The sequence below is a fragment of the Psammomys obesus genome, unplaced genomic scaffold (assembly GCF_907164565.1).
Source record: "Psammomys obesus unplaced genomic scaffold, mPsaObe1.curated_primary_1811, whole genome shotgun sequence".
NCBI lineage: Eukaryota > Metazoa > Chordata > Mammalia > Rodentia > Muridae > Psammomys > Psammomys obesus.
The window spans coordinates 28,434,224-28,447,233 of NW_026596034.1; the positions used below are offsets into that span (position 1 = coordinate 28,434,224).

Genomic DNA, 13,010 nt, shown 5'->3' on the forward strand with positions numbered 1-13,010 from the left:
TAGTCACAGTCCTTTCCCATGAGGAGATCTCAATGCAACATGCGAGGTCTGATTTCTGTGTGTTCTACCCCTGAGAAATACAGATTTATGAGAGAATATAACGGCAAACAGATTAATTCATTAACAACCAATTTAAATATGCAAATAGCAATGTGTGCTAGAAACATATACAAAATAAAATGTCATAATTAGCTACATTATTAAATAGACCCAAGTTCTCTGGTGAATAGAAAAGTGTATTTTTCTTCATTAAGCAATAAATATCAAAACCAGGTGTAATTAGTGACTTGGAAGAATAATCAAGCTGTCACACAAATGAAGACTAAATGCACATAAATTTGTTTTTAAAAGTTGTATCTTATTTTTTTTTCTATGAGTGGTGTTTTAAAGTTATCTTCACGATGATTGCTGTTATAATTGCTAATCATAATTATTTAAACAGGTTATCATAAACTCACTAAACAATATTATTGATGCCATTTTTCTTTCTAAGATCAGCTTTGGAGGGATCTCAGCACCTGCAAAATCAGTGACATTGCCATACAAACCCTTTCATGGCTGTTTAGAGAACCTCTTTTATAATGGAGTGGACGTCATTGGCTTGGCTAAGCAACACAGCCTTCAGATCACCACCATGGTAAGAATCTCCATGTGAAGGAGTAAGATGTATCTTTTCCAAATAAAATTGTTCCACTTGAGGGCCTTGCTTAGTAAGTTTTAGACTTGGCTCTTATTCGAAATTTCGGTCTGGTTGACAGTAAGCACATAGGAGATTAATTCTATTTAGGGGAATTACAATTCACAAAACACAACTATTTTTTTCATGTGTTTATTTTCGTATCAAGTAAATGTGTATTTTCCCTGGGGAGACACAGCGCACACACGTACATGCACACATACAAACACATACACTGACCCCAACCTCCTCACCTCAGAAAGACCAAAGTAATGATTCCACCGAAGTTCAACTTGGTTAAGCAATGAGTTTCTATTTGGGTAGCTAATACGCGTATGGGTACCAGGCTACTTACAAAGCTGCTGCATCACAGAAACAGCCACCCCAACACAGGTGATGAGTCACAGAGCTGCAGCTCTAGAGCTCTTTCCTCACAGGTTGGCTGATCAGACTCCTCCTGTAGTAATTGCTTATGGTGTCTATAAAGCTGGGGAGAAGACTTCCAGAATTTCTAAGCTTCAGCTTTCTAAGACATGTGATGTTTAGCTTAGCTCCTGAATTTCATGCACCAGCCCCTCTCTCCTAGATGGACCGTGTTAATTTGGAGGAAACTGTCATACAGCAGTAAACAAACAAACAAAAAAAAATAGTATGGAAAATATTTTTAAATTGTGATACGGTTTTAATTTTGTTGTGGTGGTTTCAGTTTTGTGAAGATATTACTCTTGGTAGATTATTTATTTTGTTTCTGTTTTATTTAAGAAGTTATTCCCTGACCAGGTCATTGGATGAGCACAGAGCCTCAATATTGAGTAGATTCCTGGTGTGTTACCAAGATGCTAGAAACACTTGTATTTGTCCTCATCATTCATAACAAATAAAGAACTTATAGGTACAACATTATAGCTGCTAAGCTGTCTATACAGCAATATTGTCCGGGTTTCATTATATCTAGTCCATGGAAATATGGCAGCATTTAGCTCTAACTATTGGTCATGGCTCCACCAGGGAAGCAATAGCAGAGTGGCAAACAAGCCACCTTTCTCTGTACTTTGATCTTAGGACTTAGCAGAGGAACCATGAAGTGAAGGCCTGAAATGAGAAGGCTACTACCTGTCCAAAGCCACAGTTTGAATGGCAGAGAATTTGTGGCTTATTCAGAGATGAAGTTTCTGAGGGTTCTACAGGAGCTCTTGCCTCTGGGTGCCTTCTGTCCCTATAAATCCAAGTCACACATCTGGGGCAGGCATCCGCTTGGCTTGCTGCTGCCCAGCAGGACCAGCTGTCATGACAAATAGGTGGTGCAGAGTGAAGGAGAGCAGTGGGATAAACCAGCGTCCCTCTGCCTGCCATTATGCCCACATATGGGAAGTGGGGGAGGAGGTACATGTTCTGTTTTTTGTTTTTGATTTTGCGTGTGAGTGCATGCGTGCAAGTGGAGGCTGAGGAGGCTTCAATCACTGTTCTACCTTACTCACTGAGACTGTCCCAGGCAACCAAACTCAGAGCTTGCCTACAGGCTGCTGGCCAACTTGCCCTGGGGATCTTCCTGTCTCTGGCTACTGAGGGTGGAATTATAGGTAGCCTCCCCCGCCACCCTTCTAGCATCTATGTGGAGTTCTGGGAATCCAAAGCCCAGTCCTAAAGGTAACACATCAAGTTCTTTGACTGTTGAACATCTTCCCAGTCCCAAGCCTGGCTTTCTTTTCTTTTCTTTTCTTTTCTTTTCTTTTCTTTTCTTTTCTTTTCTTTTCTTTTCTTTTCTTTTCTTTTTTTCGTGGGTTCTGGAAGATGGAACTCCAGTCTTTCTTCTAGCAAGCAAGCAGTGAGTATCACTGTAGGCTTGTGTTCATCCTTCATTGTACATGATTCCCAACACCTTTGGGACAAAATGGCTGATGTTCTACTTCTGATTGTCAAATATCATTCTGAGTTTTGAGGGAGCTTCTGGCTAGAAGCAGACAAGGATTGTAATCCTGGGGAACATGGTTTCCAACACTACTATTTTGATAATAAAGTGCAGATGTAAATGGTTTTTCATTAATTTCTTTCATTGCTTAAAATCTAAAATATGTAAATTGAATCTCATGTTGTGCAGAAAATCCCAGAGAACATCACAAGAATATTTATTATAGAAATGATTTCATTCCCAATTCTCTGTGAATTTGTGCTTTGTGTGCTCCTAACATCCAGTAAGATTTTGTATTTCATTACTTTCCTTTGTTAAAGGGAGATAATTTAAAAGGAAATACAGAGAGATGTGTTTGCAATTCATCCTAAATGATGTTTCTACACAACACTGGGCCAAGAGCCTTACAGATCATGGGCAAGAGGATGTGCTGTGTGTAAGACAGGAGCAGGGAGCTACCCAAATAAAGCATAGGGTCAAACTGCAGCCGATAACTGCTCCCATCTCCACAGGGTTTGATAGTCTTTAAATTTCCATCACTTTGTATGTTAGTTTATAGGTTAGCAGTTAGCATTCTGTGCTCTCAAGCTTTTAACATTTCACCCAGCATACAACATACAAAGTTGTACAAAGTGAAAGTTCAATTTTTAACAGAATCATTTGTTTTGTTTGTTTGACCAAGATTTTCTCCCAATGTTTATTCTTCTCAATAAAGTTGATTTTGTTGACTTTGCAAGTCTATGCAAATGTTGAAGAATGATGACAAAACCTAGGAACACACTTCAAGAACTTTTAAGATAAATGGCAAAGATTTGAGCCTTCCATGGTAATGACAAATTGTTTTCAGGCTAGAATAATACTAGATTGATAAGCAGACTTTACGAGCATGCAAGTTCCATACAGTGATGAGCTGAATGCCTTTTCTTGTCCTTTGTCCTCAGGGAAATACATCATTTTCTTGTTCACAACCACAGTCTATGCCTCTGACGTTTCTGAGCTCCAGGAGTTACTTGGTACTCCCAGCACCTTCCAAAGACGAAGCCATCTCAGCTAGTTTTCAGTTCCGAACCTGGAATAAGGTTGGACTTCTGCTCTTCTGTGAACTTCAGGTGGTTTCAGGCGGTCTCCTCCTCTTGCTCAGCGATGGGAAACTTAAACTGAATCTCCACCAGCCAGGAAAGTCACCCGGTGACATCACAGCAGGTAATAAATGTATTCCTGCAGGCAAAGCATATGGATTTGAAAGATTTCATTATCTCTGTGTCCCTTCTCCAGAAATTTTATGCATAACCCAAAATTAATATTTGTTTAATAAATGGATACTTGAGTTAATAAGATTGTCAGTACCCTTCCTTAGAGGAGCTTGATTCCAATTTTCTTCTAAATATGATTCCAGTACTCAAAGTTCTTATTAACATAGTTGATAATGACGAGGGAATAGAAATTTCCATCCATGACCCTTTTACCAACTCATACAAGTCATCAACCTAGCAGGAGGAAATGGGTTTGGGGGGGAAAGTGAATGGCATTGAAAACAGGCCAATAAGTTAACTGGATGTCTTTGGGTGAAAAATTAGACTGTTAAACAGCTATTTTCCAAGACTGTGTGAAGCATAGCAGAGGCCACATTGGCACCTATATCTATCTGTCATTTTGTACTAATATGCAAATGTACCTTGCAATGGTTGGGTACATTTATAAAGAGGCAAAGATTTGTACAAAATTTGCCATTTAGATACCAATTAAAGTTTTCAGCATTCGTTTACAATATGGTATCCTTTTATCAATTAGAGGTGATATAATTAAGGTGACTTTATATGTGTGTTGAAAATTAATGTTCAATCTAGGTCAGAGCTCTGAGTGAGGGATATTTTTGTCTCTTCATTAAAAATTATATAGTTCTCAACAAGGAATCTCCATTACACTTTTTCATATATAGAGTAGCATCCACTTCTGGCAGCTAGAGGTTAAACTGGGGTAAATTGCTACATTAAATTAATAAATGATTTTTAAAAAACAATTTATAGCTGATATTGTACAACTATTGTACAATATTATGCTAACTATGACCAGGATTTATAATAGAATTTGATTGGGGAAGGAAAAAAAATGAGAAAAGTTAAAATAGAGTTTGAAAATAATAGGAAAAACATGTATACTAATTGATCCTAATGTGGTGCTTTGTTAGGTTTCTATTGCTATGATAAAATACCATGACCATAAGGAATTAGGAGAGAGAAAGATTTCCTTCACTTATATTTCTATATCATATTCTACTATCAGAGGAGTCAGGACCAGAACCTGGACACAGAAGCTGATGCAGAGGCCATGAAGGAATACTTCTTACTGGCTTTCTTTTTATGCCTAGCTCGGCCTGCTCTCTAAGAACACCCAGAACCATTAACCACGGGTTGGCACTGACCACAGTGGGCAGGGCCCTTGCATGCCATCATCAATCAAGAAAATGTATCATAGTCTTATCCACAGGCCAATCTGGTAGGGGCAGTTTTTCAGTTGTGTTTTCTTCTTCCAAAAACAACAGCAACAACAACAACAACAAAACCCTCTGGCTTGTGTCAAGTTGACATAAAGCCAGCCAACACAGGAGCCTGTTGTCTGTATGTTTTTATTGCCATTCAGGTACCTGTATCACCTCAGTTTAAGTTCGCGTGCTAGGGAGTCAGGATTAATTATAATTTTTTAGAGGCACTATGCTGTGACTTTTTTATGTAATGTTCAATGTGTTGGATTTGTAGTCTGGACAAAAAGAAATAAATTAATCAGTGTCATATGAATAATTAAGAGGCTCCTGAAGCGAGAGTCTAAAATTGTAAGCTTGTCATTAGGGCGTAGCGTACTGGGATGCATTTGACATCCTCTGAAGTGGCTACAGCTATAGTTTAATTTTCAATCTTAAAGAAACTGCTTCAGTACATTACTGTAGTGAGCCGCATGAAGCTAACTCACTTCCAACCTCTTTACAGGAATATATGGTTAATAAATTACTAGGTATAGCAATGCGTCAAATACCCTAAGTGATTTTAAAATCTCTAAATGAGTGTTTGAATACAGACACAGCATAATTCATTATGTTATCACATGACTTTATATGACTATTTTCATAGCTTACAATAAGGAATCTAACTATGAGTGTCAGCATAGTAAAATATATTACACTGCAAATAGCAAAAGTTGGCTACCAACTCTCTCTACTCTTGCTTTTCCAGTTTCTTTCAAAATTATATATGTAATAACTATGAAAGTTTAAGCCATCCTTATGTAATAAGAATATTTAGTATCATATATTACCAATCTAACTGTCATGCATGATTTATTTAAAGTCATCATAATTCAGCAATTGGTTTGGTTGTCGAACTTATCAAGTGAACCCCAAGTGGGTTATATTATATACATATATACATACACATATGTAATATGTAATATGTATATGTATATGTATACGTATATGATGTATATATATATATATATATATATATATTTGTGAATTCCAGTGTTGCAAATTATTTTTAAATTTACAAATAAGTTATTTAAGTTGTAGTTGAATACCCAGTTAGTTTCGCTTCCCATAAGAAATGACCTTCCACTTGGGGACATTTGGGGTATTATACTAGACTAAATCTTTTCATTTATATAAGGATGGCTTAAATGTTCATAGTTCCTAGACATATAAATTACTAATCTTAAGGGTTTGCAAATTCAAAATATTTTTTCCTTTCATAGTGAAAAAAAACTAAATTATATGTAGAAAGTACTGAATTATGCTAATATTTGAATTACAAGGTTAAATTTGTAATGGGATGTACCATTGACAAATTGTCATTTGAAATTTGAAAATATTATGTGAACCTAAGGCATCCTTGAAATATTAATGATAGTATATTAGCCTAAATCTTGGAACATTTTTAACAGTCTCTGAAATCCCTTATGATACAAGATATTTCAGCTTTTGTCATTGGTACAGGAGATGTGAAATCAAAGCCAGTCCAGATGACATCAATGACCTACTGTAACAATGCAGTTACATTTTCTTATTGAAAATGAAATTCTTCATTGTCTAGTTTGAAGTTTCTACAATGGTTTTAATATTTGACAGAATGGTGGAAATCAGTCTCATGAACAAGCCTTTTGGCCCAACAGCAACATTGCTTGCTGTAAGCCTGCATATACTATCAGAAGTGTGTCTGCTGTTTAGATAGACATTTCCAATGCTTGTGCTCCTCCAAGGGCACAGCCCTCCTGGTGTGTCTTGCTTAGAAAAAGGCATTTTTCAGTTCTGTTTCATCCCTTTCCTTGTTAAACTCTTCCTCTCCTCATACTGTAAACCTGTCACCTTTAAACTCCTGCCCTCCACTGAAGTGATAGTCACCAATGACCCCCATATTTTCCCCTTGACAAGAGCTATCCAGTGATCTGGGTTCTTAATGCTAGCTAGTCAAGATAGTAAGTGTAGGATTCCTGGTGATTTCAGAGTGCTGAGGTATATTTGGAAATGGGTACCATTCTTCAGTGGTTCCTTGAGTGATGGCACACATGTAATTGCCTTCTGCACCTTTGCAGAGGATCTCCCCTAAGCAGCAGGCTTAGTTATTGTCCTTTATCCATCTTCCCTTCTAGATGTCTGTTGCAGTCTTGGCAGAGGCTGAGGGCAGCTGAACTGTCGGAGCATTTCTATAGTAATTTACGATAGGCCTGGAGATTACCCAGAAGAAAGCAGATAAAAACTTCTTCCTCCCTGCTATAATTTGTATGATGATATGGTTTGAGCCAGAGATGGGTTCAGGGATTGGGTTGAGGAAGAGAAGGTTCTAGAACAATTCTGTTCTCCCCAGCACCTGTGATGGGAAATGCTTCCATTTATTATTCAGTTCTTATGTTTGAGGTTGACAGTGTTCCCCTTCCTCAGTCACCTTGAACATATTCGGAGTTTGAACACATTGAGTCTGTCACTTGTTGCAAGAGAAACACACACTGAGACTCACACAAGGAGCTTGCCACAGAAGTATTACGAATGACATAAACTGTGGATGCATGTTCATTGACTGTGGTGTCTAGAAAGCAAACATTGGCTGTAGAGTAAATGCCCTTGGGAGGTAAGGTTAACTCTCTGATTTGATATTTTTGTAATCTTAATCTAGAAGGATGGAGGTATGAAATATAAGGCTGGAGGAATTGCCAAAAGAGAAATCAGTAGTTGCGGTAGCCATTTTAGTGTGTGTTGCTGGGACACCAAACCTGGCAGAAGCAGGGTAAGGGCAGAAGGAGCTGTTTTAGCTCATGGCATCAGGAGAGTTTCCGTCCATCATGCTAGGAAATGAATGTTGAAATGGTATATTTCATTAAAAAAAACAAAAACAACAAAACAAAAAAAAAAAAAAACGGAATACGTGACAGAGGAGCCTGCTCACATCGTATCTGGTCAGGAAGCAGAGACTAGAACTAGGGCGTGGCTTACAGTCTTCAAACCTCTTTTCTGGTGACCTGCTTTCTTTAGCTAGGCTCTTAGGCTCCTCCTGAGGGTTTCACAGTCTCCAAACTCCTGTCACCAGGAATTTTGCCATGCCTTCTAGACATAAGCCACAATATACTTTTTTTTTCTTTTAAAAAGGAGTGTGTGTGTGTGTGTGTGTGTGTGTGTGTGTGTGTGTGTGTGTGTAGGTGACCATAGAAACCAGAAGAGGGTGTCAGGCCATCTAGAGTCACAGTATGTTGTGAGCTGCTAAGATTATGTTTTGGGAACTGAACTTGGGTCCTCTGGAAGAGCAGCAAGCCTTCTTAACCACTGATCCATCTTTTTATAGCCCTATAAACTTTTCCTTTTTTTTAGGTATTCTGTCATAGAGATGAGAAAAATAACAAAATAGCAATAGAATTGAGTTGTATAATACAATTAAAAAAGGGAAAAGTGCAAATTGTATGATTCTGTCTTTTCCTCCTCTAATAGTAGAATGTCATTTAAAAGGGGACCCTTCGTACCAGACTGAGGTGTAGAAAAGGGAAAGACAATCTGATTTACTAGGTAGGGCTAGTTGAAATATGTTAGGGGTCATTCATGTTTTAATTTGAGCAATTCATCCCATTGGCAGGCAATAAGTCCCCTCCACATGTAAATGGTGTCTATTACACAAAATTTCAGCTTTCTAAAGGGTTCTTTCAAAGTGTGGCCCCCAGTTCATAACCCGCTGGCTTGTTAAATTGATACAATTAACTGTGCCAAATTGTAGAGAGGGTTGTCCTGCCAATCTTTTGTTCATAATCTAGCTTGGCTTCTGTATGGAAAGTAGGATTCCAAAGGCCTCACCAAGCCTTTGGTTTAATTCTGTCCCGTGCCCAATCAGCACTTGCCCAGGGCACTGCTACACAAAGCATGGTCTTTGGACCAGCACTGGCTCTCTGCAGGACTTGTATGAATCCATGAGTCTGAAAATAGACATATGGTGTTTAGAAACAATAACAGCACAAAGATAAAGCATAAACACGAGCTTCATAGACTTATGCTTTTTAATGTTTAATTTCCAGTTTTACTTTGTGTATATGGATGTTTTGTGTACATGTATGCCTGTACGCCTTGTGCCTAAAGGGCCTCTAGAGGCCAGGAGAGAGCATCGGATCCCTAGGGGCTGGAGTTGCAGATGATAGTGAAGAACTGGGAATCAAATCCTGGCCCTCAAGAAGAATGGGCAATGCTTTTACCTACTAGTCACCTCTTCAGTCCCCACACCTGCATTTATATGTCATTTGATAATATAGTAATTCATTTATCATTTGTTATGAAAGTATCTCTATGCCAGCCAGCCTCTATGAGGTGGCACACACTTTGGATCCCAGCATTTGAGAGTCTGCGACAGGATGATTTTGAGATCAACTTGGGCTACATATTGAACTCTGCAGCTGAAAAAGAAAACAAAATCAAAGCTGGGAAGATTATTCAGTGGATAAAGAACTTGGGGAGGGGCAAGAGTGAGAACTTGAGTCTGAACCCCTGAACCCCCTTAATAAAGCCAGACGTGACAGCATGTGTCTGTAATCCTAATGCTCCCGTGGCAAGAAGGGAGGCAGAGACGGGGAATCCCCATCAGTTGGCAAGACAGCTAGCTTGGCAGATGCCACAGTGCCCAACAAGGAGACTTTCAAACATGTACAGGGTGAAGACCGACACCAGAGCCATTGATGGAGGGACAGGTTAGAGCACACAGAGGATTGAAGATACAGCTAGAAGTGCCCAGTCTTGTGGATTAAGTAGTAACGGGTTGTCGCCATGCATGCTGCCTCCTAAAGGAAGTGCTGCAAGGATGAGTTTGGAATGTTTGATGAGGTTAGCCCAGCCTTCCTCAGTCACAGGTTATCAGCTCTACCCTATCTTCTAAGAGGAGCTCCTTCTCACGGAATGCCTACACGGAAGTCTGCAGCTTGCCTTCGTCACTTCTGGGCCCGAGTATCTTTTGTATAACCATCCAGAGTTGAATCCTGAGAATATTATTTTCTTGGATGATAGAATAACGTGCTTTCAACCCTGGGTAGGGTTTGTATCCCTGTCAGTACAACCACAACAAAACAGTGTGAGCATTTGAGAGAGTTTCGATGCATTTCGAACTGTAATTGTGAGGAAAACTCACTCAGCAGAATAAGGCATTTATAAATGTCTCCTTGGGCTTCACAGGTGACAGTCCTTTGCTTAGTGACTTGGATGTTCTCTGGCTCTAAGAGTGACCGGCAAAGCCACCACAGAGAGAGCTCAGCTTCCCTCTTCCTGTTTGGCCTTGGGCACAGCCATTGCTGTAATTGCCTTTGAGGGGAAGGAAAATGACTTGAATGCCACCTTAGGAAGAGCTAGAAGCTGTGTTTTAGTGGGAACTCCTTGGTTTTCATTATAGCAACATTAAATTTATGCAAAATTGTGGGTCTGATTAGAATTGTTTATATTATGCACAAAAAAATATGAGAATGAACAAGAGAAAGCAAGAGAGGAGAGAGCAAGTGAGAGAGTAAGAGAGAGCCAATTTTAAGAAATTTGCCAGTCATAGATTATAAGTTTCTGTGAACTGAATCAAGGAGTGTTGGATATCATACTGTTACTTTTAGAAGGAAAATATTCTGTTACCCTCATGTCACAAAGTTTTTCTCTAGCAACCTTAGGTAGAATCTATGCATACAGCCTTTTTTTTAAATAACTGATTTTTTTTAAACAATTTTTATTTTCAGAATGAAGTTTGTGAGGCTTCTTGTTTTTTTACATAATTTATTTTTATTTTATGTACATTGGTGCTTTGCCTCCATGTGTGTCTGTGTGAAGTTGTCAAATCTCCTGAAACAGGAATTACAGGCAGTTGTGAGCTGCTATGTAGGTGCTGGGAATGGAGCCGCAGTCCCCTGGAAGAACAGCCAGTGCTCTTAACCACTAAGCCATCTCTCCAGCCCCTGTGCATACAATCTTATGTTTAACCAAGCAGGGTTCTTTGGAAAGAAATTTAGTATTCAAGATATTGTTTTAATGTCTTTATTGTTTGATAATGTCATCTTGGTATACAATGTGTTTTGGTCGAATCTATCTCCCATTCCTTCCTTATCCCCGATAACCCCTCTTCCCCCCAACAACATGTGCTCTTAGAAAAGATGCTTAGTCTGATTTGCTGCTTGTGCGTGCATGGGCTTGACTTTGAAGTTGTGTCAATACCATCCCAATAGGGTGCATCCTTTCTCTCTGCCTCTGTCTCTCTCCTTTCTTCTCTCTCTCTCTCATTAGCCCTCTCTCCCTCAGCTTACTATGCTGCCTGGGTTGCCTTCAAACTCTTAATCCTCCTATATAACCCATCCTCACAAAGGGTGGGAGTAGAGCACATCCATCACACTTAGCATAGGGATATACCTATACGGTAGTCCCTTCTCTAGGCTTTACTTTCCACAGCGTCAGGGACTCTGGTTAACTCTGGTCTGAAAAATACCAAATGGAAAATTCTAGAGAATGGCAGTTCATAGAGTTTAATGATGCCTACAATATACTTTTCTGTTCATTCTGAGTTACTACTGGTTCACTGTGCCCAATTTGTAAGATGCACTTTATCATAGCTATACATATAGCTATGATATATATATATATATATATATATATATATATATATATATATATATATATGCAGAAAGAGACACTACACATATTGGATTTCAGGCATCCATGGGTGTCTTCTATCATGTCCCTCAAGTAAAGTGTGTCTGCAGTAGATGTAAGCATTGTAGTCTGTCTAAGGTGCTCACGGCTGCTCATAAGCCACTGCGCTCTTCCTCTGGCCCCTCTCCAGGTGCTGGCTTAGACGATGGTCAATGGCACTCTGTCTCCTTGTCTGCTAAAAGGAATCACCTGAATGTGGTTGTGGATGGCCATGTCACCCCTGCTTCTCCTTGGCTGGGTCCTGAGCAGTTTACTTCAGGAGGCATCTTTTATTTTGGAGGTAAGAATAAGATTGAGAACACATGATCCACTGGATCATATTTGTGTCCCCAATTCTGTGTCTTGGGGATGACATCTCTCATGCTTTAAGCAGTGGTAAACCTGGGGACTAACTTTTAACTTTCTTTAAACATTGAAATGGTGAGTGGATGAAAATAACAAATTACGACCTAAAATGAATTCCTACAAGGCAGTCTTATCTATGCTTACGGTTTCTATACAGAGATTTATTTTAAGTAGGTCACTTTCTTCAGTCCTCATCTCCAAGCTTTGTTAGATTCCCTAGTGTTAAATGGTCCTTGTTCATTGTTTTCTGATTTGATAGGGGGATGTCTTTGTGAGGCTTTTCTGATCTCACTCCTTGCTCCTCTAGAGTGCTCTTACTGCTTCCTCACTGCCCATTGCAGAAAGCAATATTACAACACCGGACAAATAATTTAACATAATTAGTCATAGCAACTCAGTCTCTTTGCTGAAGAAAAACAAATACACTGGTGCATTTGATAAAACCAGGACACCAGCTTTATCATCAGCCTCTTCCTTAGGGAACAAGAATAAATGAAGTGTTTAGCCATCGTGTGAATGGTTGATTGAAATAAATGCTTGGAAAAGCAGACTTGTGACAGGAGAATTTTTGTTTTTTGTAACTGAAGTGAAAACAATAGGCTCGCTGACACAGGAGCGCACCTCAGCAGCAAGACTTAACTGTGTCATAGCACTTTCAGTATTACCGTTGTTAGGCTGTTGCTTGACTGCAGTTTAATAGTAGCTTTGGTGCCAGGGAGACACATCACTGGTTAAGAACTCATACTGCTCTTCTAATGGATCAGGGTTTGGTTTCCAGAACCCATGTCAGGGAGCACACAACTACCTGTAACTCCAGATCCAGGGTATCCTATGCCGTCAGCCTTTCATACACACACACACACACACACACACACACACACACACACACACACACA

The 13,010-nt window shown here is 39.3% G+C and overlaps 1 protein-coding gene across 1 annotated transcript in view; it reads left to right on the forward strand.

Annotated features, from left to right (window-relative positions):
- The window catches only part of Cntnap4 (contactin associated protein family member 4), a 255,126-nt gene that overhangs the window by 177,730 nt on the left and 64,386 nt on the right, over window positions 1–13,010 (forward strand). The window contains exons 7-9 of the mRNA XM_055621422.1: window positions 494–637; window positions 3,527–3,788; window positions 11,900–12,049. Of these exons, the coding sequence (XP_055477397.1) occupies window positions 494–637; window positions 3,527–3,788; window positions 11,900–12,049 (556 nt within the window). The remainder of the gene's footprint in view (window positions 1–493; window positions 638–3,526; window positions 3,789–11,899; window positions 12,050–13,010) is intronic.